Here is a 27,699-nt window from a genome sequence, read left to right as displayed (position 1 = left end):
AAGGTGTTTATTTACAAAATGCTGGAGTATCTCAGCAGGTCAGGCAGCATCTCAGGAGAGAAGGAATGGGTGACGTTTCGGGTCGAGACACCCCCTCCTTCAGTCTGAAGAAGGGTCTCTCGAACCGAAACGTCACCCATTCCTTCTCTCCCGAGATGCTGCCCGACCCGCTGTGCTACTCCAGCATTCTGTGAATAAATACCCTCTCTCATGATGTTATACACTTTTATACGCTTTTGCTGTTCGCTTCTCCTTAAAAGCGGATTACTCTTGGCAGCGTGGAAGTGTAAAAACTTTGCAGACGAGAGACGAGGGGGGGGGGGGGGGGGGGTGGGGATTCCTCCCTGCGGACCAACCCCGTCCCAAGTGGTGTCATTTGTCTGCGGTAACGTCTGCAGCATCGGGGGATGTGACGCGGGCACATCTCCGCCTGTGTCACCTGTAGCTGTCAGCGTCCGATTTAAAAATGGGAGCGCGCTGTGGAAGGAGCAGGAAAAACATCAGCGAGCTCTGAGAGAGGGAGGGAGAGATGTAGCGGAGTGGTCGAGAAGTCAAGGTGCTTTACCCTGCCAGTGCGTGTGTGTGTGTTTGTGTGTGAGGCCAAGCAGCTCGCACACACAGGTGGCCGCCAGGTATCGTGGGCTTCGCCTCTCGCCATCCATCCCACAAAGTGGGGTTTAATAACAAAAACCAAAACAATTTCGCGGAATCCGGGAAAGAAAAAAAACCCAGAGAGCAGTGATGTTGTCCGAGCCTTTCAACCATTCCAGCTGGGAAGAAGTCAACGACACCTCGGTTAACGGCTCTGCCGCGTCTTTGGACATCAGGTCGAGCCAGGTGCTCACTTCGGCCACCATGTTCGCCGTCGGGGTGGTGGGCAACCTCATCGCCATCGTGGTGCTGTGCGTCTCCAAGAGGGAGCAGAAGGAGACCACCTTCTACACGCTGGTGTGCGGGCTGGCGGTCACCGACCTGCTGGGGACCTGCTGCACCAGCCCGGTGGTGATCGCCACCTACCTGACCCACCAATGGCCCGGTGGTCAACCGCTCTGCCACTTCTTCTCCTTCTCCATGCTCTTCTTCGGCTCGGCGGGCATGACCATCATGTGCGCCATGTCCATCGAGCGCTACCTGGCCATCAACCACGCTTTCTTCTACGGCCGCTACATCGACAAGGGGCTGGCCAGGCTTGCCCTGATGGGGATCTACTTGCTCAATCTGGTCTTCTGCATCATGCCCTTCTTCGGCCTGGGAAGCAACGCCCGGCATTTCCCCGGGACCTGGTGCTTCCTGGACTGGAGGGCCAACAGCACGGTGGGCGCTACCTACTCCTACATGTACGGGGGCTTCAGCGCCCTCCTAATCCTGGTGACAGTGCTGTGCAACCTCAGCGTGTGCAGCACCTTGATCAGGATGAGGAAGAGGTCGGTGGGAAGAGGCGATGCCGGCGCCATGGGGAGTTCCAGAGGCCGCCGCTTCCCGAGTCTCGCCACGTCCGCCGCCGAGATGCAGATGTTTTGGCTGCTGGTTTTCATGACCATTGTCTTCTTGGTCTGCTCCATCCCTCTGGTGGTAAGCAAGGGGCTCGGGGTACCTGGGGGGAGTTTCAGTACGATTACTAACCGTAATGTTAAGAGGAACAAAAAGCTTTGCCCTCTCTTGAATACAGGGTATTCCTGCATTCAAGAGAGATGTAGGAATGCCAATATTGTTAACTTCTCATTTGGCCAAACAAAGAGGGAACAGAATTTCATTCAAAAGATAGACACAAAGTGCTGGAGTAACTCAGCGGGTCAGGCAGGATCTCTGGAGTAAAAGGATGGGTGACTTTTCCGGTCGGAATCTTTCTTCAGACAAGTCCCGACCAAATTCGCCACCCATCCTTTTTCTCCAGAGATGCTGCCTGACCCGTTGAGTTACTCCAGCAGTTTGCGTCTATAAACCATTTGCAGTTTCGTTCTGCAGAATTTCATTCGCTTTTTTGGGGGGGGGGGGGTTGTTATTTATATCTTAATTTATTTATTTATATAATATTTTTTTGAAAGAATAAAACAATCGTTTTTATTCTCAAGTTTTTATTCTCTTAAGTATTGTGAAAGGTATATTGGGCTGATAAGTTGACTAATGTCTGAAGAAGGGTCGAGTCTCGACCCGCAACGTCACCCATTCCTTCTCTCCGAGATGCTGCCTGACCTGCCGAGTTACTCCAGCATTTTGTGAATAAATACCTTCGAATGGCTGTTGACTTTCACGTTAGTTCGAGCAGAATAAAGTACGGTTGCTGGTAATCCAAAAAATAACACAAACTGAGAATGCACAAAGTACTCGCCTGTGGGGGAGTAGGAAGGAACTGCAGGTGCTGATTTACACCGAAGATCGACACAAAATGCTGGAGTAACTCAGTGGGACAGGCAGCATCTCTGGATTACTTCTCTCCGGAGGTGCTGCCTGGCCCGCTGAGTTACTCCAGCATTTTGTAATCTATGTTCACAGTGTGGGAACCACGGGTTTGTTGATCTCCCCACTGATCTGAGCGCTTTTTTGCAAATTCTGACTCGACACGAGCGCTGGAACATTCCTCATAGTCAGAGAATTGAAAGATTCAAACAGAAATGTCACCGCTCAGATTGATATTTGCGAATATCTGACATGGAAATACAGTGTGTGGGTCTTGTGTTTTTTTTAATGTATTATTTTGGTAAATAAATCCATGAAATCCATGTTGTTAAGATCTCGCTCGTAAGTTTAGTTTAGTTTAGTTTGTTGTCTTCAAGAGAGAGTTCGATTTTGCTCTTAGGGCTAACGGAATCAAGGGATATGGGGGAAAAGCAGGAACGTGGTACTTATTTTGGATGTTCAGCCATATTGAATCGCGGTATATTCACAAAATGCTGGAGTAACTCAGCAGGTCAGGCAGCATCACGGGAGAGAAGGAATGGGTGACGTTTCGGGTCGAGACCCTTGGCTCGAAGGGCCGAATGGCCTACTCCTACACCTATTTTCTGTTTCTATATTTCTATTGTCACGTGTACCGAGGTAGAGTGAAAAGCTTTTTTTGTCGCGTGCTATCCAGTCAGCGAAAAGACTATAGATGATTACAAGCAGTGTGCAGATACTGGATAAGGAAATAACGTTTAGTGCAAGATAAACGCCCAGAAAAGTCAGATACAAGATAGTCCTAGGGCCTTCACTGAGGTAGATAGTAGGTCAGGACTGCTCTCTATTTGGTGATGGGATGGTTCAGTTGCCTGATAACAGCTGGGAAGAACATCCTATCACCAATTAGAGGCCATTTAAAGTTATGCATGAAATGAAAGTAATACTGGAGACATAAGGAACTGGAGATGCTGGAATATTGAACAAAACACAAAGTGGTGGCGTAACTCAGCGGTTCAGACAGCATTTGTGGAGGGGATGGATGGGCAACGTTTTGGGTCAGGACCATTTTTCAGAAAGTAAGATTGAAACATTACTTGAGATAGTTTGAAATCTCAATTCCTTCTAGGCACTTAACAGTTTTATATGTTGCTTGTGGTTAAATGTAAAATTACAATCAATTGTCATGAAGATTATGCAGTTTATCATCGGTTCTAACACCAGCTTTGTGAAGTTCATAAGTTCATAATTTATAGGAGAATTAGGCCATTCGTCCCATTCAATCATGGCTGATCTATCTTTCCCTCTTAACCCCATTCTTCTTCTTTCTCCCCATAACCCCTGACACCCATTCTATTCAAGAAGATGTCAATCTCTGTCTTAAAAATATCCATTGACTTGGCCTCCTCAGCCTTCTGTGGCAATGGATTCCACAGATTAATCAGGTTTCTGAACATCTGCCTAAGTTTTTCCAGAGCTGGTACCAGATATTGTTCCGATTATTCCACACATATTGTTTCATAATGTACCTGAAAACGCTATTTGCTACCTAAAAGGTATCATGTACTGGTACATATGAGTTCTATTGTGGTTGCATTGAAAATCAGTTTAAACATCTGGTGATCAAGAGCTTGCCTCTCATCCCTGCAACTATTCTAAATAGCCTCTTCTAGACCAAAATAACATCTTGACATTTGCCCTAAAATTGGACACAAAGCTCTGGCTGAGGCCCAAGTAAGATTAATAAAATTTAAACTTAACTTCCTTGTTTTCATGAACCCATCCCTGTTTTTATAAGGCCAAGGAGCCAATGTACTTTAAATAAAGTTAACCTCATCACTCCCAAATTTTGTTGCATCTGCAAACTTTGTGATTTTGCCCCACTAACCCAAATATAGGTTATTAATATATAAAGTTGTGGTCCCATATATTATATTGCATCCGCTGCTCCAGATGTCAACTTATTTACATCGGCGAAACCAAACGCAGGCTCGGCGATCGCTTCGCTCAACACCTGCGCTCGGTCCGCGTTAACCAATCTGATCTCCCGGTGGCTGAGCTCTTCAACTCCCCCTCCCATTCCCAGTCTGACCTTTCTGTCATGGGCCTCCTCCAGTGCCATAGTGAGGCCCACCGGAAATTGGAGGAACAGCACCTCATATTTCGCCTGGGCAGCCTGCAGCCCAGTGGTATGAACATTGACTTCTCCAACTTTAGATAGTTCCTCTGTCCCTCTCTTCCCCTCCCCCTTCCCAGATATCCCTCTATCTTCCTGTCTCCACCTATATCCTTCCTTTGTCCCGCCCCCCTGACATCAGTCTGAAGAAGAGTCTCGACCCGAAACGTCGCCCATTCCTTCTCTCCTGAGATGCTGCCTGACCTGCTGAGTTACTCCAGCATTTTGTGAATAAATACCTTCGATTTGTACTAGCATCTGCAGTTATTTTCTTATATTATATATATATAGATGGAGATGGTTTAGAGTGGTATGGGCCAAATTCAGGCAAATGGGACTACCCCAGGATACCAATCTGATCTGCATGGACAAGTTGGGCCAAAAGGCTTCTTTCCATGCTGTATAATTCTATAACTAAACACTGGCTCACATCACTCAATACTGTCCTCCAATTTGTGGCAAGTAAATGGAACCATTTGTGAAATAGACTTTGACTTTCAGGCGTGATAAGTTGTACCTGAAATGGAATCTATACCTAAAATGATTTTGGGAAGTAAAATATATTTTCCAGATAACTAGCAATTGAGAAGGACTGATTCGTGGTTAAGTTCAAGGGAAGCCACTACTGCAAAATTATGATGTACTTACTTAGATGTTGAAAGGAGAAAGCGGAAAGACTTAAAAAGGACCTGAGGGCAACTTCTTCACACAGAGGGCGGTGGGCTTATGGTGAACCAGCTGCCAGAGGAAGTGGTTGAGGCAGGTACAATAACAATATTGAAAAAGGTAATTGAAGGACACAAAATACTGGAGTAACTCAGCGGGTCAGACAGCATCTCTGGTGAAAAGGAATACATGACGTTTTGGGTCAAGACCCTTCTTCAGACCTTCAAAGGTAATTGGGCAGGTTCATAAATAGAAAAGGCTTCTAAGGATATGTGTCAAATGCGGACTAATGGGACTAGCTTAGATGGGCATTTTGGTCGCCATGGACAAGTTGGGCCGAAGGGCCTGTTTCCATGTTGTATTACTCTACAAATCTATGTGTGTTCTAAATTAACATATTTGTCTTATTTTTCTGTACAGATACGTATTTTCATCAATCAGCTGTATGGCCCTGCTCAAATCCTAGCTGGGGAGGACCTGGACAACCACAGTGACCTTCTAGCTATCCGTTTTGCTGCATTCAATCCGATCCTGGATCCTTGGGTGTACATCCTCTGCCGGAAGAAGCTCCTCACCATGAGTTGCGAGCGGCTGAAGCGAACAGTGGGCGCTGCAAAGGACGGTCAAGCACGCAGGGTGGGCTGGGTCAGCAGTCAGCAGACACCACTCTCATCCAACAACGACATTGGCAGCAGCTACGCTTCACTCCGAGTAAGAGACAAAACCAAACCACTGCACAGAGAAGACAGCCAGGGGGCCGATGCCATGACTCACTCTTTCACAGACTTTACAAACCAACAGGCATGGGGGACTGTGCCTCATCCTTTCAGCATTCCCCATGAGAACCATGCCTGCCCCACCAGGACTCATTTTGAGACTTCTCAGCAGACCAAAGCCATCCTATGCACAGTACTGCAGGGGTCCATGATACCAGATGTCAGAGCACAGAATAGCATTATTCTGAATGAGGAAAGAAGAACATTTGACATTTTGAACTGTAGTTTCAGCACACCTTCATCGTGTATATCAGAAAAGTCTATTTAAAAGGATAGATATTTTATATAGACCATTTATTTATAGACTTTGAAACAAGAGTTAGTCTCATTTGTGGCATAGAAATTGCTGCTGTACTTTTAATTGAATGGTGTCCTGAACATTGAAACTAATCTATCTGGATGTACCAACAATATTAATCCTCAAAATGAATCTTGGTGCCCTGTTCTATCATGCACTTGAATCGATCATATTTATAGCTGTGGTGCAACTCAGATTAATAGCAATTAAGGTTTAATTTTAACTTGTATTGCCCGACATTTTTGATGTGGAGCTGACTTTAAAATGGAGCCATTACTCCCACCTTCACATTAACCTTGGCAATACAACCAGAGCCACGATGAAAGATAGTCACTGTTCAACACTGTCAGTATCCGTTTGCTTTTACATTACACAATTTGGGGTCTGAAAATTACTAATTTAGTTTTGCAATTTGACACCTACTTGACAGACATGAAAAAGAGAACAAGGCAAACTAAGTTTGACATCACAAATTCCATCCATCTATTTTGTTCTCTTTCTACCAGCGATTTTAACAAACCTCAATTGAACCAGTCTTATATGGCTCCTTCATAGCTTGTTAATCCAGTGTTAATGAGCTTCAAAACTGGCATTGCTTTCTGTTCAAAAGAAGTCTCACCAAAACCTAAGATCATCCCCATAATGTTTTATTTTGAAAAGCTGTTTTCATTAATGTTGAAAAATAAAGTCCTAAAGATTAACTAATATTCTCATACAGCATTCATCAGATCACAAAAGTAACAAAGCTAAATGAAATGGGGTAGTTTTATAATATTGTTATCTTAATAATGTAACATTTTATAACAACTTGTCAAGGAAGAGTGAAAGATACTTAAAGGTAGCACAAAACTAGTATATAAGCGCCCTTATCAGAAACTGGCACCAATGTATTAGATGAACCCCATCCAAGCCTCACCAGAAGATGGCAGCATTACTGTATTTAATCACTGCTATGCCTTATGAGAGACTGGCAATGCACCACCTTGTAGACTTTATCAAGAGCACAGCATAAATGTTAACCTGGTAAATTTTGAATAAGGTTCTACAATCAAGTGGCACACCTGACTTGCTGCATGTTGTCATATTTTTTGCTACTTTTCAGATTTCCAGTATTTGTACTTATTTATATTTCTGAAATGTAGGCAAAGTTGTTTATATCACATCACATCACGCCAGGTCAGTGGGTCGGCACTTTGTGGCTCATCTCACAGGATGTGTAAGCCAATACAATGCAGTCCAAACCAGAGATGGCACTGAGTAGTAATCTAATGCTACTTGAGTCATATCCAAGATTGGCAGGAAACGAGAATGTTAATATAATGCAGCCCATACCAAATACTGGCACTGGGCCACCAATCGAATACTTTTCAGGCCGTACTGATGACGGGCTTTATCCTGCTGTGTTGATATAATCCAGCACAAATCCAGTGACTGGATCAATGAGAAGATGCGGTAAGTGAAGAAAAAAACAAGAATTTTTAATTGGGTGGTGACAATTCAGAATCAAAAAATCTCTTTTTCCAGTCTATCTGGATTGGTTTCCCACTTCTCCAGCTGTCTTCAAGATAGACTGTCCCATTTGAAAAGACTGAAGAATAGCATGCCCCAGTGACGCAGCTGGTAGAGCTGCTGTCTCACAACACCAGAGACCTGGATATTATCCTGAAGTTGGATACTGTCTGTGTGGAGTTTGCACGTTCTCCCTGTGACCTTGTGGGTTTCCTTCGGGTGCTCCGGTTTCCTCCCGCATCCCAAAGACGCGCGGGTTTGTAGGTTAATTGGCCTCTGTAAAGGGAGTGGATTTGAAAGTGGGATACTTTGAAAGTGAGTTACTCCAGCATTTTGTAATCTATGTTCACAGTGTGGGAACCACGGGTTTGTTGATCTCCCCACTGATCTGAGCGCTTTTTTGCAAATTCCGACTCGACACGAGCGCTGGAACATTCCTCATAGTCATAGAATTGAAAGATTCAAACAGAAATGTCACCGCTCAGATTGATATTTGCGAATATCTGACATGGAAATACAGTGTGTGGGTCTTGTGTTTTTTTTAATGTATTATTTTGGTAAATAAATCCATGAAATCCATGTTGTTAAGATCTCGCTCGTAAGTTTAGTTTAGTTTAGTTTGTTGTATTCAAGAGAGAGTTCGATATAGCTCTTAGGGCTAACGGAATCAAGGGATATGGGGGAAAAGCAGGAACGTGGTACTTATTTTGGATGTTCAGCCATATTGAATCGCGGTATATTCACAAAATGCTGGAGTAACTCAGCAGGTCAGGCAGCATCACGGGAGAGAAGGAATGGGTGACGTTTCGGGTCGAGACCCTTGGCTCGCAGGGCCGAATGGCCTACTCCTACACCTATTTTCTGTTTCTATATTTCTATTGTCACGTGTACCGAGGTAGAGTGAAAAGCTTTTTTTGTCGCGTGCTATCCAGTCAGCGAAAAGACTATAGATGATTACAAGCAGTGTGCAGATACTGGATAAGGAAATAACGTTTAGTGCAAGATAAACGCCCAGAAAAGTCAGATACAAGATAGTCCTAGGGCCTTCACTGAGGTAGATAGTAGGTCAGGACTGCTCTCTATTTGGTGATGGGATGGTTCAGTTGCCTGATAACAGCTGGGAAGAACATCCTATCACCAATTAGAGGCCATTTAAAGTTATGCATGAAATGAAAGTAATACTGGAGACATAAGGAACTGGAGATGCTGGAATATTGAACAAAACACAAAGTGGTGGCGTAACTCAGCAGTTCAGACAGCATTTGTGGAGGGGATGGATGGGCAACGTTTTGGGTCAGGACCATTTTTCAGAAAGTAAGATTGAAACATTACTTGAGATAGTTTGAAATCTCAATTCCTTCTAGGCACTTAACAGTTTTATATGTTGCTTGTGGTTAAATGTAAAATTACAATCAATTGTCATGAAGATTATGCAGTTTATCATCGGTTCTAACACCAGCTTTGTGAAGTTCATAAGTTCATAATTTATAGGAGAATTAGGCCATTCGTCCCATTCAATCATGGCTGATCTATCTTTCCCTCTTAACCCCATTCTTCTTCTTTCTCCCCATAACCCCTGACACCCATTCTATTCAAGAAGATGTCAATCTCTGTCTTAAAAATATCCATTGACTTGGCCTCCTCAGCCTTCTGTGGCAATGGATTCCACAGATTAATCAGGTTTCTGAACATCTGCCTAAGTTTTTCCAGAGCTGGTACCAGATATTGTTCCGATTATTCCACACATATTGTTTCATAATGTACCTGAAAACGCTATTTGCTACCTAAAAGGTATCATGTACTGGTACATATGAGTTCTATTGTGGTTGCATTGAAAATCAGTTTAAACATCTGGTGATCAAGAGCTTGCCTCTCATCCCTGCAACTATTCTAAATAGCCTCTTCTAGACCAAAATAACATCTTGACATTTGCCCTAAAATTGGACACAAAGCTCTGGCTGAGGCCCAAGTAAGATTAATAAAATTTAAACTTAACTTCCTTGTTTTCATGAACCCATCCCTGTTTTTATAAGGCCAAGGAGCCAATGTACTTTAAATAAAGTTAACCTCATCACTCCCAAATTTTGTTGCATCTGCAAACTTTGTGATTTTGCCCCACTAACCCAAATATAGGTTATTAATATATAAAGTTGTGGTCCCATATATTATATTGCATCCGCTGCTCCAGATGTCAACTTATTTACATCGGCGAAACCAAACGCAGGCTCGGCGATCGCTTCGCTCAACACCTGCGCTCGGTCCGCGTTAACCAATCTGATCTCCCGGTGGCTGAGCTCTTCAACTCCCCCTCCCATTCCCAGTCTGACCTTTCTGTCATGGGCCTCCTCCAGTGCCATAGTGAGGCCCACCGGAAATTGGAGGAACAGCACCTCATATTTCGCCTGGGCAGCCTGCAGCCCAGTGGTATGAACATTGACTTCTCCAACTTTAGATAGTTCCTCTGTCCCTCTCTTCCCCTCCCCCTTCCCAGATATCCCTCTATCTTCCTGTCTCCACCTATATCCTTCCTTTGTCCCGCCCCCCTGACATCAGTCTGAAGAAGAGTCTCGACCCGAAACGTCGCCCATTCCTTCTCTCCTGAGATGCTGCCTGACCTGCTGAGTTACTCCAGCATTTTGTGAATAAATACCTTCGATTTGTACTAGCATCTGCAGTTATTTTCTTATATTATATATATATAGATGGAGATGGTTTAGAGTGGTATGGGCCAAATTCAGGCAAATGGGACTACCCCAGGATACCAATCTGATCTGCATGGACAAGTTGGGCCAAAAGGCTTCTTTCCATGCTGTATAATTCTATAATTCTATAACTAAACACTGGCTCACATCACTCAATACTGTCCTCCAATTTGTGGCAAGTAAATGGAACCATTTGTGAAATAGACTTTGACTTTCAGGCGTGATAAGTTGTACCTGAAATGGAATCTATACCTAAAATGATTTTGGGAAGTAAAATATATTTTCCAGATAACTAGCAATTGAGAAGGACTGATTCGTGGTTAAGTTCAAGGGAAGCCATTACTGCAAAATTATGATGTACTTACTTAGATGTTGAAAGGAGAAAGCGGAAAGACTTAAAAAGGACCTGAGGGCAACTTCTTCACACAGAGGGCGGTGGGCTTATGGTGAACCAGCTGCCAGAGGAAGTGGTTGAGGCAGGTACAATAACAATATTGAAAAAGGTAATTGAAGGACACAAAATACTGGAGTAACTCAGCGGGTCAGACAGCATCTCTGGTGAAAAGGAATACATGACGTTTTGGGTCAAGACCCTTCTTCAGACCTTCAAAGGTAATTGGGCAGGTTCATAAATAGAAAAGGCTTCTAAGGAAAGTGGGACTTCTCAGCAGACCAAAGCCATCCTATGCACAGTACTGCAGGGGTCCATGATACCAGATGTCAGAGCACAGAATAGCATTATTCTGAATGAGGAAAGAAGAACATTTGACATTTTGAACTGTAGTTTCAGCACACCTTCATCGTGTATATCAGAAAAGTCTATTTAAAAGGATAGATATTTTATATAGACCATTTATTTATAGACTTTGAAACAAGAGTTAGTCTCATTTGTGGCATAGAAATTGCTGCTGTACTTTTAATTGAATGGTGTCCTGAACATTGAAACTAATCTATCTGGATGTACCAACAATATTAATCCTCAAAATGAATCTTGGTGCCCTGTTCTATCATGCACTTGAATCGATCATATTTATAGCTGTGGTGCAACTCAGATTAATAGCAATTAAGGTTTAATTTTAACTTGTATTGCCCGACATTTTTGATGTGGAGCTGACTTTAAAATGGAGCCATTACTCCCACCTTCACATTAACCTTGGCAATACAACCAGAGCCACGATGAAAGATAGTCACTGTTCAACACTGTCAGTATCCGTTTGCTTTTACATTACACAATTTGGGGTCTGAAAATTACTAATTTAGTTTTGCAATTTGACACCTACTTGACAGACATGAAAAAGAGAACAAGGCAAACTAAGTTTGACATCACAAATTCCATCCATCTATTTTGTTCTCTTTCTACCAGCGATTTTAACAAACCTCAATTGAACCAGTCTTATATGGCTCCTTCATAGCTTGTTAATCCAGTGTTAATGAGCTTCAAAACTGGCATTGCTTTCTGTTCAAAAGAAGTCTCACCAAAACCTAAGATCATCCCCATAATGTTTTATTTTGAAAAGCTGTTTTCATTAATGTTGAAAAATAAAGTCCTAAAGATTAACTAATATTCTCATACAGCATTCATCAGATCACAAAAGTAACAAAGCTAAATGAAATGGGGTAGTTTTATAATATTGTTATCTTAATAATGTAACATTTTATAACAACTTGTCAAGGAAGAGTGAAAGATACTTAAAGGTAGCACAAAACTAGTATATAAGCGCCCTTATCAGAAACTGGCACCAATGTATTAGATGAACGCCATCCAAGCCTCACCAGAAGATGGCAGCATTACTGTATTTAATCACTGCTATGCCTTATGAGAGACTGGCAATGCACCACCTTGTAGACTTTATCAAGAGCACAGCATAAATGTTAACCTGGTAAATTTTGAATAAGGTTCTACAATCAAGTGGCACACCTGACTTGCTGCATGTTGTCATATTTTTTGCTACTTTTCAGATTTCCAGTATTTGTACTTATTTATATTTCTGAAATGTAGGCAAAGTTGTTTATATCACATCACATCACGCCAGGTCAGTGGGTCGGCACTTTGTGGCTCATCTCACAGGATGTGTAAGCCAATACAATGCAGTCCAAACCAGAGATGGCACTGAGTAGTAATCTAATGCTACTTGAGTCATATCCAAGATTGGCAGGAAACGAGAATGTTAATATAATGCAGCCCATACCAAATACTGGCACTGGGCCACCAATCGAATACTTTTCAGGCCGTACTGATGACGGGCTTTATCCTGCTGTGTTGATATAATCCAGCACAAATCCAGTGACTGGATCAATGAGAAGATGCGGTAAGTGAAGAAAAAAACAAGAATTTTTAATTGGGTGGTGACAATTCAGAATCAAAAAATCTCTTTTTCCAGTCTATCTGGATTGGTTTCCCACTTCTCCAGCTGTCTTCAAGATAGACTGTCCCATTTGAAAAGACTGAAGAATAGCATGCCCCAGTGACGCAGCTGGTAGAGCTGCTGTCTCACAACACCAGAGACCTGGATATTATCCTGAAGTTGGATACTGTCTGTGTGGAGTTTGCACGTTCTCCCTGTGACCTTGTGGGTTTCCTTCGGGTGCTCCGGTTTCCTCCCGCATCCCAAAGACGCGCGGGTTTGTAGGTTAATTGGCCTCTGTAAAGGGAGTGGATTTGAAAGTGGGATAACATTGAACTAGTGTGAACAGATGGGCGGCATGGACACAGTCAGCTGAAAGACCTGTTTCCAAGCTGTGTACCTAAACTAAATAACTCACAAACAAGCTTCAGCCAGTGTTTACACAAATGATCACAGGAGGGTGAATATTCATCAAATATTTGAAAAATTTGTCTTCATTTTTCTCTTCAACACCTTTGATAACATTAACTGTTCAAGAGAGTTAATTGGCACAATGATCAGTTCCTTTTAAGTAGAGACCAAGCCTCATATCAAATTGGTAGGTAGCCAAAACATTCTACTGAAAGAATCCTCCTGGAGTCTAACAGCATGGAAATAGGCCCTTTGGCCTATCATGTTCTTGCCACATACTAATTGCATTAACCACATCTACCAGCAATTGGTTCATAGCCTTTTGGTGCATTGGCACATCGTGCCCGTCTAGGTACTTGGTAATTGAGACCAATAATTGAGAATTTAGCCAGAAGGTATCAGAACCTTGAGTAGCCAGGAACCTTTCCTTTGTTTCAGCTTCCAGGTCTTAGTGGCAATGCCTGACATTTTTTTTCTCTTTGACAGTTCGACTGAAATCAGGATGCCAGAATTTTTGGGAATTTTCCTCTGCCGTTTTTTAAATATATATATAAATGACGTAGACATAAATGTAAGTTGATTGGTTCGTAAGATTGCAGATGACTCCAAAATTGCTGGAATCGTGGAATTGTGAAGGAGGCTGCCAAAGTATACAGTGGAACATAGATCAACTACAGAAATGGGTGGAGAAATGGCAAATGAACCTTAATCAGAGCAAGTGTGAGGTGTTGCAATTTGGAAGGTTGAATGTAAGGGGAAAATGTACAATTCGTTGAAAGACCTTAATGTACAAAAGGATCTTGGAGTTCCAGTCCATAACTCCCTAAAAGTGGCAAAACAAGTTGATAGAGTGATAAAGAAGGCATATGGCATGTTTGCCTTCATCGGTCGAGGCATTGAATGCAACAGTCATGATACAGCTTTATAGGACTTTAGTTTGGCTGCATTTCGAGTATTGTGTGCAGTTCTGGTCAGTCCAATACCGAAGGATGTGGAGGGTTTGGTACAGTGGATGGTTACCAGAATGAAGCCAGGATTGGAAGGTATTAGCCACAAGGAAATATTGGACAGACTTAGATTATTTCATCTGGGAGACCTGAGAGAAGTATATAAATTCATGAGAGGCATAAATATGGTAAGACAGTCAGAACCTATTTCCCAGGATGGAAAATCAAATACTAAAGGGCATAGCTTTAAGATGAGAGGGGCAAATTTTAAAGAAGATGTGCGCATCAAGCTTTCTATATGCAGGGTGGTGAGTGCCTGGAACATTCTGCTGGGAGGGTGGTGGAGGCATAATTTAAGAGGTTTTTGGATAGGCACATGGATATACAGGGAATGAAGGGATATGGATCCTGTGCAGACAGATAAGAGTTTATCTTGCCATCATATTTGGCACATTGTGGCTCCTGTGTGTTTTATGTTCACAGGGCAACTGACCTACCCTCCACAGCACATCAAAGTTTAACTGACCATCCTGGAACTGCAGAACATCGCAGCAATCACATCCTGGTGAAGCAAACATTAATTATTTGCCTACAAGTTATGGACAATTTAGCAATTTACCCAATGATTAATAATCCAGCTGTAAAAGTGGTTGTTGTGTAAATATTTTTCAAGTCATCTGGCACTTTCATTGCACGTTGGAAGAGGTTGAGTATGTGTTTCACTGACAAGTCTGCAGACTTTCTCTCAGATTAATCAGTTATGTGAAGCATTTTTACATAAAGAGATTTGCAAATAAAGGAACCCATTGGTGTTCAGAGTAAATTTATTTTATAACTTCCCTAAAATGGACGTAAGCAAAATCAATTTATTTGTTAGAGATACAGTATAGACTGTGTGGCCTTTGGATCTGTTCTGCGATTGCTGGTGTGTGTTTCAACTTTCATCTTCCTGCCTCAATTCTATAACATTTATTATCCATGCCTAACAAAACCATACCAGCTTGAGATTTTAACTTTTGGGTTGGCAAAGCCTCAAAAATGTTTTTTGGGGAGAATATCCAGATCTCAACCACTGTTTATGTGAAGCAGAATAGCCTGATCTTACCAAGAAGATCCCAAATCCAATGTTATGCACATACTAACTTATACGATCGCTTCGCTCAACAACGGCGCTTGGTCCATGTTGGCCAAACTGATCTCCCGGTGGCCGAGCACTTCAACTCCCCCTCCCATTCCAAGTCTGACCTTTCTGTCATGGGCCTCCTCCAGTGCCATAGTGAGGCCCACCGGAAATTGGAGGAACAGCGCCTCATATTTCGCCTGGGCAGCCTGCAGCCCAGTGATATGAACATTGACTTCTCCAACTTTAGATAGTTCCTCTGTCCCTCTCTTCCCCTCCTCCTTCCTAGATCTCCCTCTATCTTCCTGTCTCCACCTATATCCTTCCTTTGTCCCGCCCCCCTGACATCAGTCTGAAGAAGGGTCTCGACCCGAAACGTCACCCATTCCTTCTCTCCTGAGATGCTACCTGACCTGCTGAGTTACTCCAGCATTTTGTGAATAAATATTACAATTAACTGGTAACTGGTGGAGTACAATAGAACACAACCTTATTGTTATGTTGATGTGAATTAATTAGTCAATTCAGCACATGGAGGCATAGTGGCACAGCTGCTGCCTCACAGTGCCAGTGAGCCCGGATCGATCCCAACACATTCTCGGTGTCCCAGCATGAGGTGAGGTGGGCTCTGACGCGTGTGAACACGAGGAAAGCTGGAGGCCCAGATGGTATATCTGGGCGAGTGCTAAAGTCTTGCGCTACTCAGCTTGCTCCAGTGCTCACCACAATATTCAACCTCTCCTTGGCCAAGTCCGTGGTCCCTGCATGCTTCAAAAGATCCATCATTGTACCGGTGCCAAAGAATGCCTCTCCAGGGTGTTTAAATGACTACCAACCGGTGGCCCTCACCTCGGTTGTCATGAAATGCTTTGAGAGGCTAGTCAAGAAGCACATCTGCGCCCTCCTTCCTCGCAACATGGACCCACTACAGTTCACATACCGTCCGAACAGGTCCACGGATGATGTGGTCTCCCAGGTTCTACACACCGCTCTCTCTCATCTGGACAACCAGGGGGTCTATGTGAGGATGCTGTTCATTGATTTTAGTTCAGCATTCAACACAATAGTCCCCAGCAGACTGGTTGAGAAGCTGCTGGAACTGGGGCTTAGCACCCCTCTGTGTGCCTGGGTCCTGGACTTTCTCACCGCCAGGCCCCAAGTGGTCAGGATGGGGGAACACGCATCTAGCTCCCTCACCCTGAACATAGGATCCCCCCAGGGCGCGTCCTTAGCCCCCTACTGTACTCCCTGTACACACATGACTGTGGGGCCAGGTTCAGCTCAAACTCCATCATCAAGTTTGCTGATGACACAGTGGTGGTGGGCTGGATCTCCAACAACGATGAGAAGGCCTACCGGGAGGAGGTGGCTGATCTGGCACTCTGGTGTCAGGACAATAGCCTCCTCTTGAATGTCACTAAAACGAAGGAGCTGATTGTGGACTTCAGAAGGGCTAAACATCCAAGGACGTACACGCCACTGGAGATAAATGGGTCTATTGAGATAGGGTGAGCAGTTTTAAATACTTGGGAGTCCGCATCACAGAGGATCTGATGTGGGCAACGCACATTGCCGCACTGGTGGGTAAGGCAAAGCAGCGCCTTTACCACCTTAGACAACTGAGGAAATTCAGAGTGTCTCTGAGGATCCTTCATTGCTTCTACTCTGGGGCTGTAGAGAGCATCCTGTCCGGCAACATTACAGTCTGGTTTGGGAACAGCTCTGCCCAGGACAGGATGGCCCTGCAGAGAGTAGTGCATTCGGCAGAACGCACCATGGGAACTACACTCGTCCCCCTGCAGGACGTATACATCAGGAGGTGCAGATCCAGAGCAAGCAAGATCATGAGGGACCCCTGCCACCCCAGTAACGGACTGTTCCAGATGCTACGATCAGGCAAACGCTTCCGCTGTCACGCTGTAAAAACGGAGAGGATGAGACGGAGTTTCTTCCCACAGGCCATCAGGACTGTCAACTTTTATAACCCCAGAGACTAACTTTTTGTCTACACTACAGTAACTTATTAACTTTATTTATATGCTGTAACTGTAATTCTTTTTTGTGCACAATCCGCAGGCATTGCCACTTTCATTTCACTGCACATCGTGTATGTGTATGTGACAAATAAAATTGACTTGACTTGACTTGACTTGACCTTGGGTCCTGTCTGTTTGGCATTCTTCTGGGTGCTCTGGTTTCCTCCCACATCCCAAAGATATGCAGGTATATAGGTTAATTGGCCTCTGTAAATTGCCCCTAGTGTGTAGGGAGTAGATGCAAAAGTGGGATAACATAGAGCTAGTGCAAACAGGTGATCAGTGGTATCCGTCGACCAAAGGGTCTGCTTCCAGGTTGCATCTGCAAACTTCAACTAAGCTAAATTCACTCCACCAGCTTGTCCAGTAGGTGGCGATGATCCAAGCTGTAAGTAAAACAAGTTGTTCACAAAGCTAAAAAGACAGTTTAGAAAAAACATACCGAGGGTGAGGGTTTTCCAATATAAAAAAAGAATTGTCTCCAAAGTAAACTTTGAAGCCAGAATTGGAAGGTATTAGCCACAAGGAAATATTGGACAGATTTGGATTGTTTCATCTGGGAGACCTGAGAGAAGTATATACATTTATAAGAGGCATTAATAAGGTAAGACAGTCAGAACTTATTTCCCAGGATGGAAAATCAAATACCAAAGGGCATAGCTTTAAGATGAGGGGCAAATTTTAAAGAAGATGTGCGCATCAAGCCTTTTATACGCAGGGTGGTGAGTGCCTGGAACATTCTGCTGGGAGGGTGGTGGAGGCAGATATAATAGCATAATTTAAGAGGTTTTTGGATAGACACATGGATATACAGGGAATGAAGGGATATGGATCCTGAGACCACATCTGGAGTATTGTGTGCAGTTTTGGTCTCCTAATTTGAGGAAGGATGTCCTTGCTATTGAGGCGGTGCAGCGTAGGTTCACAAGGTTAATCCCTGGGATGGAGGGACTGTCATATGAGGAAAGATTGGAGCTTGTATTCACTGGAGTTTAGAAGGATGAGAGGGGATCTTACAGAGACGTATAAAATTATAAAAGGACTAGACAAGCGAGATGCAGGAAAAATGTTCCCAATGTTGGGAGACTCCAGAACCAGGGGGCACAGTGTAAGAATAAAGGAGAGGCCATTTAAAACTGAGGTGAGAAGAGACTTTTTCACCCAGAGAGTTGTGAATTTGTAGAATTTTCTGCCACAGAATGCAGTGGAGACCAATCACTGGATGAATTTAAAAGAGAGTTGGATAGAGCTCTAGGGGCTAGTGGAATCAAGGGATATGGAGAGAAGGCAGACTCAGGTTACTGATTGTAGATGATCAGCCATGATCACAATGAATCGCGGTGCTGGCTCGAAGGGCCAAATGGCCTCCTCCTGCACCTATTTTCTATGTTTCTGTTTCTATGTAAACAAAAAAATCTAAAACACACAAAAAAGATATAAATGAAAGCTAAATAATTTATAAAAAACAGTCCATCTTAACTTTGCTTGCTAATCCCCTTTCAAACCAATAAGGGTTGGATCATTTAATGAAACTAGATACAGAAGAGAGACCATAAAAGTACTGAAAGGAAAATGTTGTATTTCCTTATCATCTGTAAAAAGAACATTCAGCCCACTGAGTCCATTAATCCCATTACCCCACCTACATCATATACCAATGCCAATAGTAACAATCAACATGTCTTTAGGTTATTGGAGGAATAGAGCCCCCAGTGGGGAAGACCTCTGCATCCTATGGATAACATAGTTCTCGCTGGGGGTAAGAATCGAACCCAGGTAACTGGAGTAAAGAGGCAGCTGTACCACACAAATACTGGAATCTATTCTGGAAATAGTAACAGGGCATTTGGAAAATAATAATAACTCAGCAGGTCAGGCGGTATCTGTGGGAAGAGAATCAGCTAACGATCTGCATCAAAGGCCTTTCATCAGAACTGTGAAATAGAAAAAAGCAGTTTGTTAAATTGCAGTAGTGGGTCAGGATAGTTTTAATCTATAAGAGATATTCCCGCTAATATAGAAACATAGAAAATAGGTGCAGGAGTAGGCCATTCGGCCCTTCGAGCCTGCACCGCCATTCAATATGATCATGGCTGATCATCCAACTCAGTATCCCGTACCTGCCTTCTCTCCATACCCCCTGATCCCTTTAGCCACAAGGGCCACATCTAACTCCTTCTTAAATATAGCCAATGAACTGGCCTCAACTACCTTCTGTGGCAGAGAATTCCACAGATTCACCACTCTCTGTGTGAAAAAAAACTTTCTCATCTCGGTCCTAAAAGACTTCCCCCTTATCCTTAAACTGTGACCTCTTGTTCTGGACTTCCCCAACATCGGGAACAATCTTCCTGCATCTAGCCTGTCCAACCCCTTAAGAATTTTGTAAGTTTCTATAAGATCCCCCCTCAATCTTCTAAATTTCAGCGAGTACAAGCCGAGTCTATCCAGTCTTTCTTCATATGAAAGTCCTGCCATCCCAGGAATCAATCTGGTGAACCTTCTCTGTACTCCCTTTATGGCAAGAATGTCTTTCCTCAGATTAGGAAACCAAAACTGTACGCAATACTCCAGGTGTGGTCTCACCAATGCCCTGTACAACTGCAGCAGAACCTCCCTGCTCCTATACTCAAATCCCCTCGCTATGAATGCCAACATACCATTCGCTTTCTCTTATAGATTAAAACCATGGGATGAACTGTAAACAAGGTTATCTAGTCAATGGAATCACAAGGAACTGCAGATGCTGGAATCCTGCGTAGAACACAAAGTGCTGTCTTAACTCAAAAGGCCAGGCAGCATCCCTGAAGGAGAGAGATAGGTGACGTTTTGAGTCAACCTTTTCTGACAGAAGTTAATCTGGGTTACTCCAATACTTTGTGTTTTATCTGGTCAATGAGTTGGAACAGTTAAAGAGTGAGAACATTAACAGAAGAACCAAGAAAAAAGAATAAGGGAGTTACTAATTGCAGAGCAGAAAGAGATGTCTAACGGGTCAACTGGGCACTCCCAATGAACATAAATGGGGGGAAAACAAACGGGCAAGGGCAATATCGATGAATAACTGATACAGACAGAAATCAAGTTACCAGAATTGTACAATTGCCCATACAGAAAGTGAGATACTGTTCCTCAAGATTGTGTTGAATCTCGTTGCAACAACGCAGGAGATCACAAAACGATAGGTCAGAGTGGGAGTGGGATGGAAAATTAAGGTGGCAGGAAATGGGAAGCTTAGGGTTGCCATTATGGACAATGCAAAGGGTTCTCCCAAGCTGCGTTTGATTTCTCCGATGTAAAGGAGATCACTTTGTAAACTTTGAATGCTTTGCCAGATGACAAAGGACCAACGGGCCGTGACCTGTCAAGGGGAGCTGCCTCCAAACTCGGCACCGAACCACTGGTCTCGAGGAGGGCTGTCGGAGAGTGAGTAGGGCCGACCATCGGAGAGCGAGGAGCAACATCACCTTGCCGAGGCAGCGTGAGGTGCAAATAACACAGCGCATGGGAGGTGAGGATTGAACTTGGGTAACTGGAAGTGTAATGATGGAGCTCTACTTGCTGTGTGCACTATTGTGCCACTACCGGAAGGGACTAGAAATTGTAACTACAGACATGGGATCTCACCCAGCAAGATGAGATCCATTTATTGTCTATGTCATGCACTTAACACAATAAGAAAATAGGGAGAAGTATAGAGGGGAAAATCCTGGCTGGGTGAATGTCAAGTGATAAAGATTTGTTGAGCATTACAACCAAGTGGCTAAATTTATCTTATTTAACATTTTTAAAATAAGTCACATAGAAGTGATTTGCTTCTTGAAGCAGGTCACTCCGGCTTGAGCTCCAGAGGGATTGAGTTCAAAGACTTGCCCAGACTGTGCCTGAGAGCATTCATGTTTTAAGGGCTAAGCCTTTTGCTTCAAAGGCCTCTTGTTTGGAAACTTGATGCTAAAGAGTTATGCTGTTATTGTCATCCAGTAAGAAACACTCTTGAGACTGCTGTGAAATATGAACGCATTCTCTCCTCTTCTGTTGTACTGTGTAAGCATTTGAGGACATATTCAACACATGCTGCCAGAAATCAGATGCACATCTGTCCCCTTGACATCTCCCATGAGAAAGATACATGGTTAACACAAGAAAATGTGATAAATTTGAAAATAAGGATGTTGAAAAAAAGCATTTGCCTGGAAGGGACACAAGCTAGATGGCAGGCAGTGGAAAGAAAGCAGCATTGAAGAGGAGGGAGGGGAGAGGTTGGTAGAGGTGGGGGAGGTGGAGTGTGCTGACTAATGTTGTGGGTTTACAAACTTTTGTTTCTCTGATCGATGGTTTTGGATCTGACCCAACTTAAATAGAGGTCTCTGTCTACCAAAAGGCTTAGATGAATGTTAACTGATCTAAGCCAAAGTCATGCACTAACATGTGCTTCTGTTATGTAAAGCTCAGCAGCAGAATTATTTGATTGTTAAAAACATTCAAATTCCAGGCAGTCTGTTTCCAGGGTGGTTCTGTTGCAGTTTTAGCATGACAGAAACATTGCACTACAATGAGCATTCTTCAGTAATATTTTAACTTTCAATTGTAATTGAATGAGTCCTCAATTGGTATTTTTCTTCTGTTTTTACTGTGAAGAGACACTTAAAGACTTGGGAACTTGGGACAGATAATGGAGATATCTTGAGGACAGCCCTTATTACAGTTGAGGAGGTGTTGAACTTGGACAGGTACTTGGATGGGAAACATTTAGTGGGATATGGGCCACTTAGATAGGACATCTTGGGAAGCATGAACGAGTTGGGTCAAGGGACCAGTTTCCTTGCTGTGATTCTGTGAGTTTGAAGAAGGGTCCCGGCCTGAAACGTCCAGTCTGAAGAAGAGTCCCGACCTGAAACTTCACCCATCCTTTTTCTACAGAGATGCTTTCTGAGTTACTCCAGCACTTGTGTCTATCTTCGGTATTACCCGCATCTGCAGTTCTTTTCTACATATTCAGTTATCTTATTTGTTCCCACTAGAGGTCAGCAAAGTATTGAAAGTCCCTGCACTGGAAGAAGTTCTACAAGAACCAATCTGCAAATCCAATACTATGTTTAAGAAAAAGAATCAACTAAAAATAAAATGTTAAACATATGTCTTTCTTAATACAATGAAAGCAATAATTGTGCAAGTGCCAAAAGGGAGTAGGTAGATTTGCAAACTAATATAAATCTAGTATAAAACTTATAAATTATCACATTGAATACACTGAAGCATTGTATCTTATAACACTTTGATATCAGGAGAAAAGTGCAAGATGTTTTTTGACCAGTATTATTAATTTGACTGACATTGTTTTGGATGTATGCATTATGAAAGGGAGATTAATCTAAAGGGGCCTACTAGGCTCATAGTCCACTAGACTAAACAAAGGGGACCCAACGTGGTTGACCGCCAAGAACAACGGGGAACCCAGCATGAGGGGGGAGGGAATGAAGAAGGGATCAACAATATTGAAGGGTACTTTTGTAACATTGTCGGAGACTTGAGGCGACTCTTTTGTGTACTGTGTAGGCTATAACAAAGAATTTCATTGCACCTTCACAGTCCATGTGACAATAAAGTATCTATCTATCTATCTATCTGTCTGTCTGTCTGTCTGTCTGTCTGTCTGTCTGTCTGTCTGTCTGTCTGTCTGTCTGTCTGTCTGTCTGTCTGTCTGTCTGTCTGTCTGTCTGTCTGTCTGTCTATCTATCTATCTATCTATCTATCTATCTATCTATCTATCTATCTATCTATCTATCTATCTATCTATCTATCTATCATCTATGCAATGTACCTGTGAAGAGTGTATTTAACTCCCTTATGTGAACACTATGTGTAGACCGAAGGTATTAATTCACAAAATGCTGGAGTAACTCAGCAGGTCAGGCAGCATCTCAGGAGAGAAGGAATGGGTGACGTTTCGGGTCGAGACCCTTCTTCAGACTGACCCCCTCAGATACGGACCCCCTTCTTCAGATACGGACCCCCTCCTCTTGGACCCCCCCCCGGTTGGCCAACTACCCTCACTAGAACTTTTCATCTCCAACTGCCGTCGTGACATTAACCACCTTATTTATTAGATCAGTCTGAAGAAGGGTCTCGACCCAAAACGTCACCCATTCCTTCTCTCCTGAGATGCTGCCTGACCTGCTGAGTTACTCCAGCATTTTGTGAATAAATACCTTCGATTTGTACCAGCATCTGCAGTTATTTTGTTATACTATGTGTAGACTAGTTTATATTGTACATTTTTGCTCTAAACATCTCTCTCATTTGTCATTCAAAAAGGTTAATTTCCCTGACCAAGTTTTTGATTAGCTGTCAGAAATCTTTATGTGGTTTTAGGGTCAAATTTCATCATACTGTAAAGATCATTCAACGGATTTATTCTTATAGCTGCTTAAATAGTGCAACATAGCTCCATGCGATTCTTTCTTTAGGGCGTTACCTACAAGTGCCAAATTGATTCTGCTGTAGATGACAAATGCTCAAGTGCACACATGCAATTCTCAGTGATGGGCTGCTATGGTAATCAGTAAGTACAATGCCAGCATCTACCATGAGAATGCAGGGTAGGCAAAACATGCCATGTTGGTTTGACACAAGCATATGGTGGCAGGCAGTAGATACGACTGTTCGGTGAACATTTGTAACTTTGTCGGAGCCAAAATGTGGGGACACTTTGTGTACTGCCTAGGTGAGGTCTGCAACATGATTTTACAGGGTTGTATGCAAAATAAACTATTTCACCATACCTTATTATTCCAGTCATGAAAGTGAAAATCATCTTCAGCATATGATACGAAAAAGATCAATGTAATTAGTATTATAGCAAAAAATATGTCTTTTTTAATTCTGTTAATTTTCTAATAATCTTTGCCATGGTCTCACAAATTGAACTATTTGAATATTTCCACCACCCATCTTCCTGTCTGAGCATTTTCTTTAAAGGTCTATTAGAAAATGGAGGAAAACTTGTGATAATTAGATATGCTTCTTAATTCTCCCCATTTATAATTTGAATAAGTTTACCTAAAACCAGAATATGTACATCTGCTCATTTATGGCCTCATTTAGAACACTTTATTGAAAACAGTCCACAAGTTGGGCAAATCAAGCCTGCTGTAAATACAATGCCAATCCTTGCAGCATTATTTCCGGGAAAATATGCAAGTAACATTCCATGCATGACAAAGTTATTTCCACAACTCTATCTCTTCATGGTCCACATTGCAACAGCGTGTGACTTCAGAGTTAGTCCTTTACTTCCCATCCATTCAATTATCAGGCACCTGAATGATCCTATCAACAAGTAGAGAGTGGTCTAGAGGTACTATCTACCTCATTGGAGACCATTGGATTATATTTAATCGGACTTTACTGGACTTTATCTTGCACTAAACCTTATTCCCTTTATCATGTATCTATACATTGTGAATGGCTCGATTGTAATCATGGACAGTCTTTACACAGACTGGTTAGCACTCAACAAAAGCTATTCACAGTACCTCATACACGTGACAATAAAATAAACGAAACTAAGCCACCAAAGACCTTCCGCAAAGGAGGTTCTGTGCCATCAACTTTAATTGCTAACATACTTAAGAAACAAAGTGAACAATAAGACGCTGTTTCCCTAGAGCAGTGATTTAAATTACAAAACAAATTGAATAAGAGAGCCTTCATGTCTTCAGTAGTTTAGGTATGCTCTTCAATTACATGATGCAAAATATTTGTACACCTGCAAACCTAACTCTTTTGTTCAGTATCTTTTTGTAAATGTCTGAAGATTGATATCAAGGATTATTCCCAATCATATCTGTTTGTGGTCCACAAATTTTTGTGTTGTTGGTAATCCAGGTCAACCCATTTCCACACCACGAATCAATCCTTTGTCAATGTCCTCCTCTCCCCTTTCACTTATGGAAACATTCAAAGGTTCAAGGATTATACTCACCTGAAATTCAATGGCACTTAATTGGCAACTAATCCCTAGATGGTGAATAAGAACACACTCATAGATAAAAGAATTTTGAAGAGAACAACAATACAGTCATTTAAAGTCATACTTCCATAAGTTGGTTAGTGCATATGTCAGGCAACCCTCCTACTCCCAAGCAACATCAAGCAAACTCCTTTAGGGGGAGAAAGAGACTATCTTCATAAAGTTCTTCCAGACCAACACCATTGACCATGTTCATTAGGCAGTGGTCAGCAGTGAACATATTGCAGCCACTGCAGGACAAGGATGCAATGGAACCTGTGGCATGGTTCCCTGAGCAGATAGCCCAGTTTGTCTGGCAAAGTGCCTCATTGCCAAAACTCACCAACAAGCACCAAGATCTCTCTTGGCTGAAGGTGAGAGGTCCCTCCCAGCAGATTCTTCCTGTACCATCACAATCTTACTACTGTAGAGGTCCACGCGTTGTGTAAACACTCCGTTTAATGATTAACAGATACAGCTCATGCATGCATCGGGTTAACTTTTAACTACCACGGTGCTGCAGCTCGAATGCACTCCAGCATTCCTCTCTTCACCGCAATTCCCTGCTCTCACCCCACGGGCCGCCCTACTGACCACGTGATTGGTCGGCCCAGATCACGCCCAGTCCACGCAAGAGTTCGTGCCCGACAAACGATGGTTCGATACCAAAGTGTCTCAGCCCGCCACACTACCAATGCATGCTGCCCTCGGGATGGCAAAGGTTCTGAATATTCAAGATATCTTGGTAGCGACAATTTGCTCCCATTGTAAAAAAAGTAGTTCTGTAAAGTCGCTTGTCTACAATCAAAATGTTAAAGTTTAGTAACCTTATATAGCAATTGAAGCTGCAATTAACCGTTTATTGTTATCTTTGTGTTTAAAACCGATGGCAACTCAATATATTTTGAGTTTGAAAATTCTACCGAGGGTCTTAAAGAGAATGTCTTTTTCTCTTGATCAATAAAGACATGAATCAACTAGCTTCAGCCTCCGAGTCCTTAATTCACAAGTCACAACTGTTGCTTTGACCCTATGAGTTACCTCTCAGTGCTCAGGTTTCCATCTGGTGCTAAGGTTTTCAAGGACATGGAGATTAATAGACCACTCTAAATTGGCCCCACTAAGTAGATGAGTTATAGAATCTGGGGGTGAATTGATCAGAATGTGGGCAGAATTAAATAGGGTTAGTGTCAAAAGAATACTTGATGGCCAATGCAGACTACCTGGGGCAGAGAGCCTGTATCCCACAAGGATGGTCTTGAAACTTCCATCCCCCACAAGGATGTTCTTGGAACTTCCATCCCCCACAAGGATGGACTTGAATTACCACCTACCTAAAATCCATAAACAGAACTGTCCCCCATTGTTTCTGCCTGTTCATGTCCCACCAAACTTATTTCCACCTACCTCGACTCCATCCTATCCCCCTGGTCAAATCCCTCCACACCTACGTCCAAGACACCTCACATGCTCTCCATCTCCTCGATATCTTCCGGTTTCCAGGCCCCCACTCCCTCATTTTTACCATGGATGTCCAGTCACTCTACACTTCCATCCCCCACAAGGATGGTCTCTAAACCCACACCTGTATCCAACCTATATGACTCTATAGGAAATAGGCTAATTTTTTGTACTGTAAACAATTCCCAGGGTGTAAGTGCATTGAATCATAGTACTGATGGAGAAAGCAGATGTAACGAAGCCTCCATAACTTTGATATTCATTTTTCAATGTATAAAACAATGAAGCTGTGATTTCACTTGTGAAGCAAACTTATTACAAGACCCCAAACTTGGAGAAGGAGTTGAGATGGGGAAAGTGGATGGTAAAGGTGTCATGTTCAGCTACCACCCAGACACTGACTAGCACCTGAGAAAGCAGCAGGAAAATTATCCCTTGTTTTAGGCATTTTTTTTGTGGAACCCCCTGATGGATTCCAGCAGGAGGTATCATCGGAGAAGTAGGAGCAGAAGTGGTTGTTCATGGTTTTTGTTTTAAAATCAATAATTGGAACCTGTGGAAAGATTGTGAATGTTTTTGATCTGCTAATGTTATGAAAGAGCCGGGGGTAAGGGCAAAGATAATGTGGCTGCATTGCTGAAACATTCAGAAGAAGATGGCAAGCCCAAGTTGGGGAGGAAGGTTGTGGGCAGTGGCTCTTCCACTAATGTTGCCAGTAGTTTGGTGGCCCATCAGTGATGGACCCTAGGCCCTGGAAACCCAAATAACTCACCCCCAACCCCTTCCCTACCCCCCTTCCCCTCACCCTCAGCCACTAATTAGAACAAGCGGAACCAGTGTATCTGGTAGTCAAACGTAGGTTTCA

General features: G+C 42.9%; 1 protein-coding gene across 1 annotated transcript; it reads left to right on the top strand.

The window, feature by feature from the left end:
- Positions 1-741: 741 nt before the first annotated feature.
- ptger4c (prostaglandin E receptor 4 (subtype EP4) c) lies at positions 742-6,262 on the top strand. The gene is made up of 2 exons (XM_078407929.1): positions 742-1,572; positions 5,639-6,262. Exons 1-2 carry the CDS (start codon positions 742-744, stop codon positions 6,260-6,262), a joined length of 1,455 nt encoding a protein of 484 aa, XP_078264055.1.
- The last annotated feature ends 21,437 nt before the right edge of the window (positions 6,263-27,699 follow it).

Source organism: Rhinoraja longicauda, chromosome 11 (genome assembly GCF_053455715.1).
Source record: "Rhinoraja longicauda isolate Sanriku21f chromosome 11, sRhiLon1.1, whole genome shotgun sequence".
NCBI classification, from domain to species: domain Eukaryota; kingdom Metazoa; phylum Chordata; class Chondrichthyes; order Rajiformes; family Arhynchobatidae; genus Rhinoraja; species Rhinoraja longicauda.
The sequence above is the reverse complement of the archived record's forward strand: the minus strand, read 5'-3'. Positions and strand labels throughout refer to the sequence as shown.

Coding starts and splice junctions, on each gene's coding strand:
- ptger4c (XM_078407929.1), top strand. CDS start 742: ATGTTGTCCGAGCCTTTCAACCATTCCAGCTGGGAAGAAGTCAACGAC. Junction 1,573..5,638: donor TCTGCTCCATCCCTCTGGTG/GTAAGCAAGGGG, acceptor TTTTCTGTACAG/ATACGTATTTTCATCAATCA.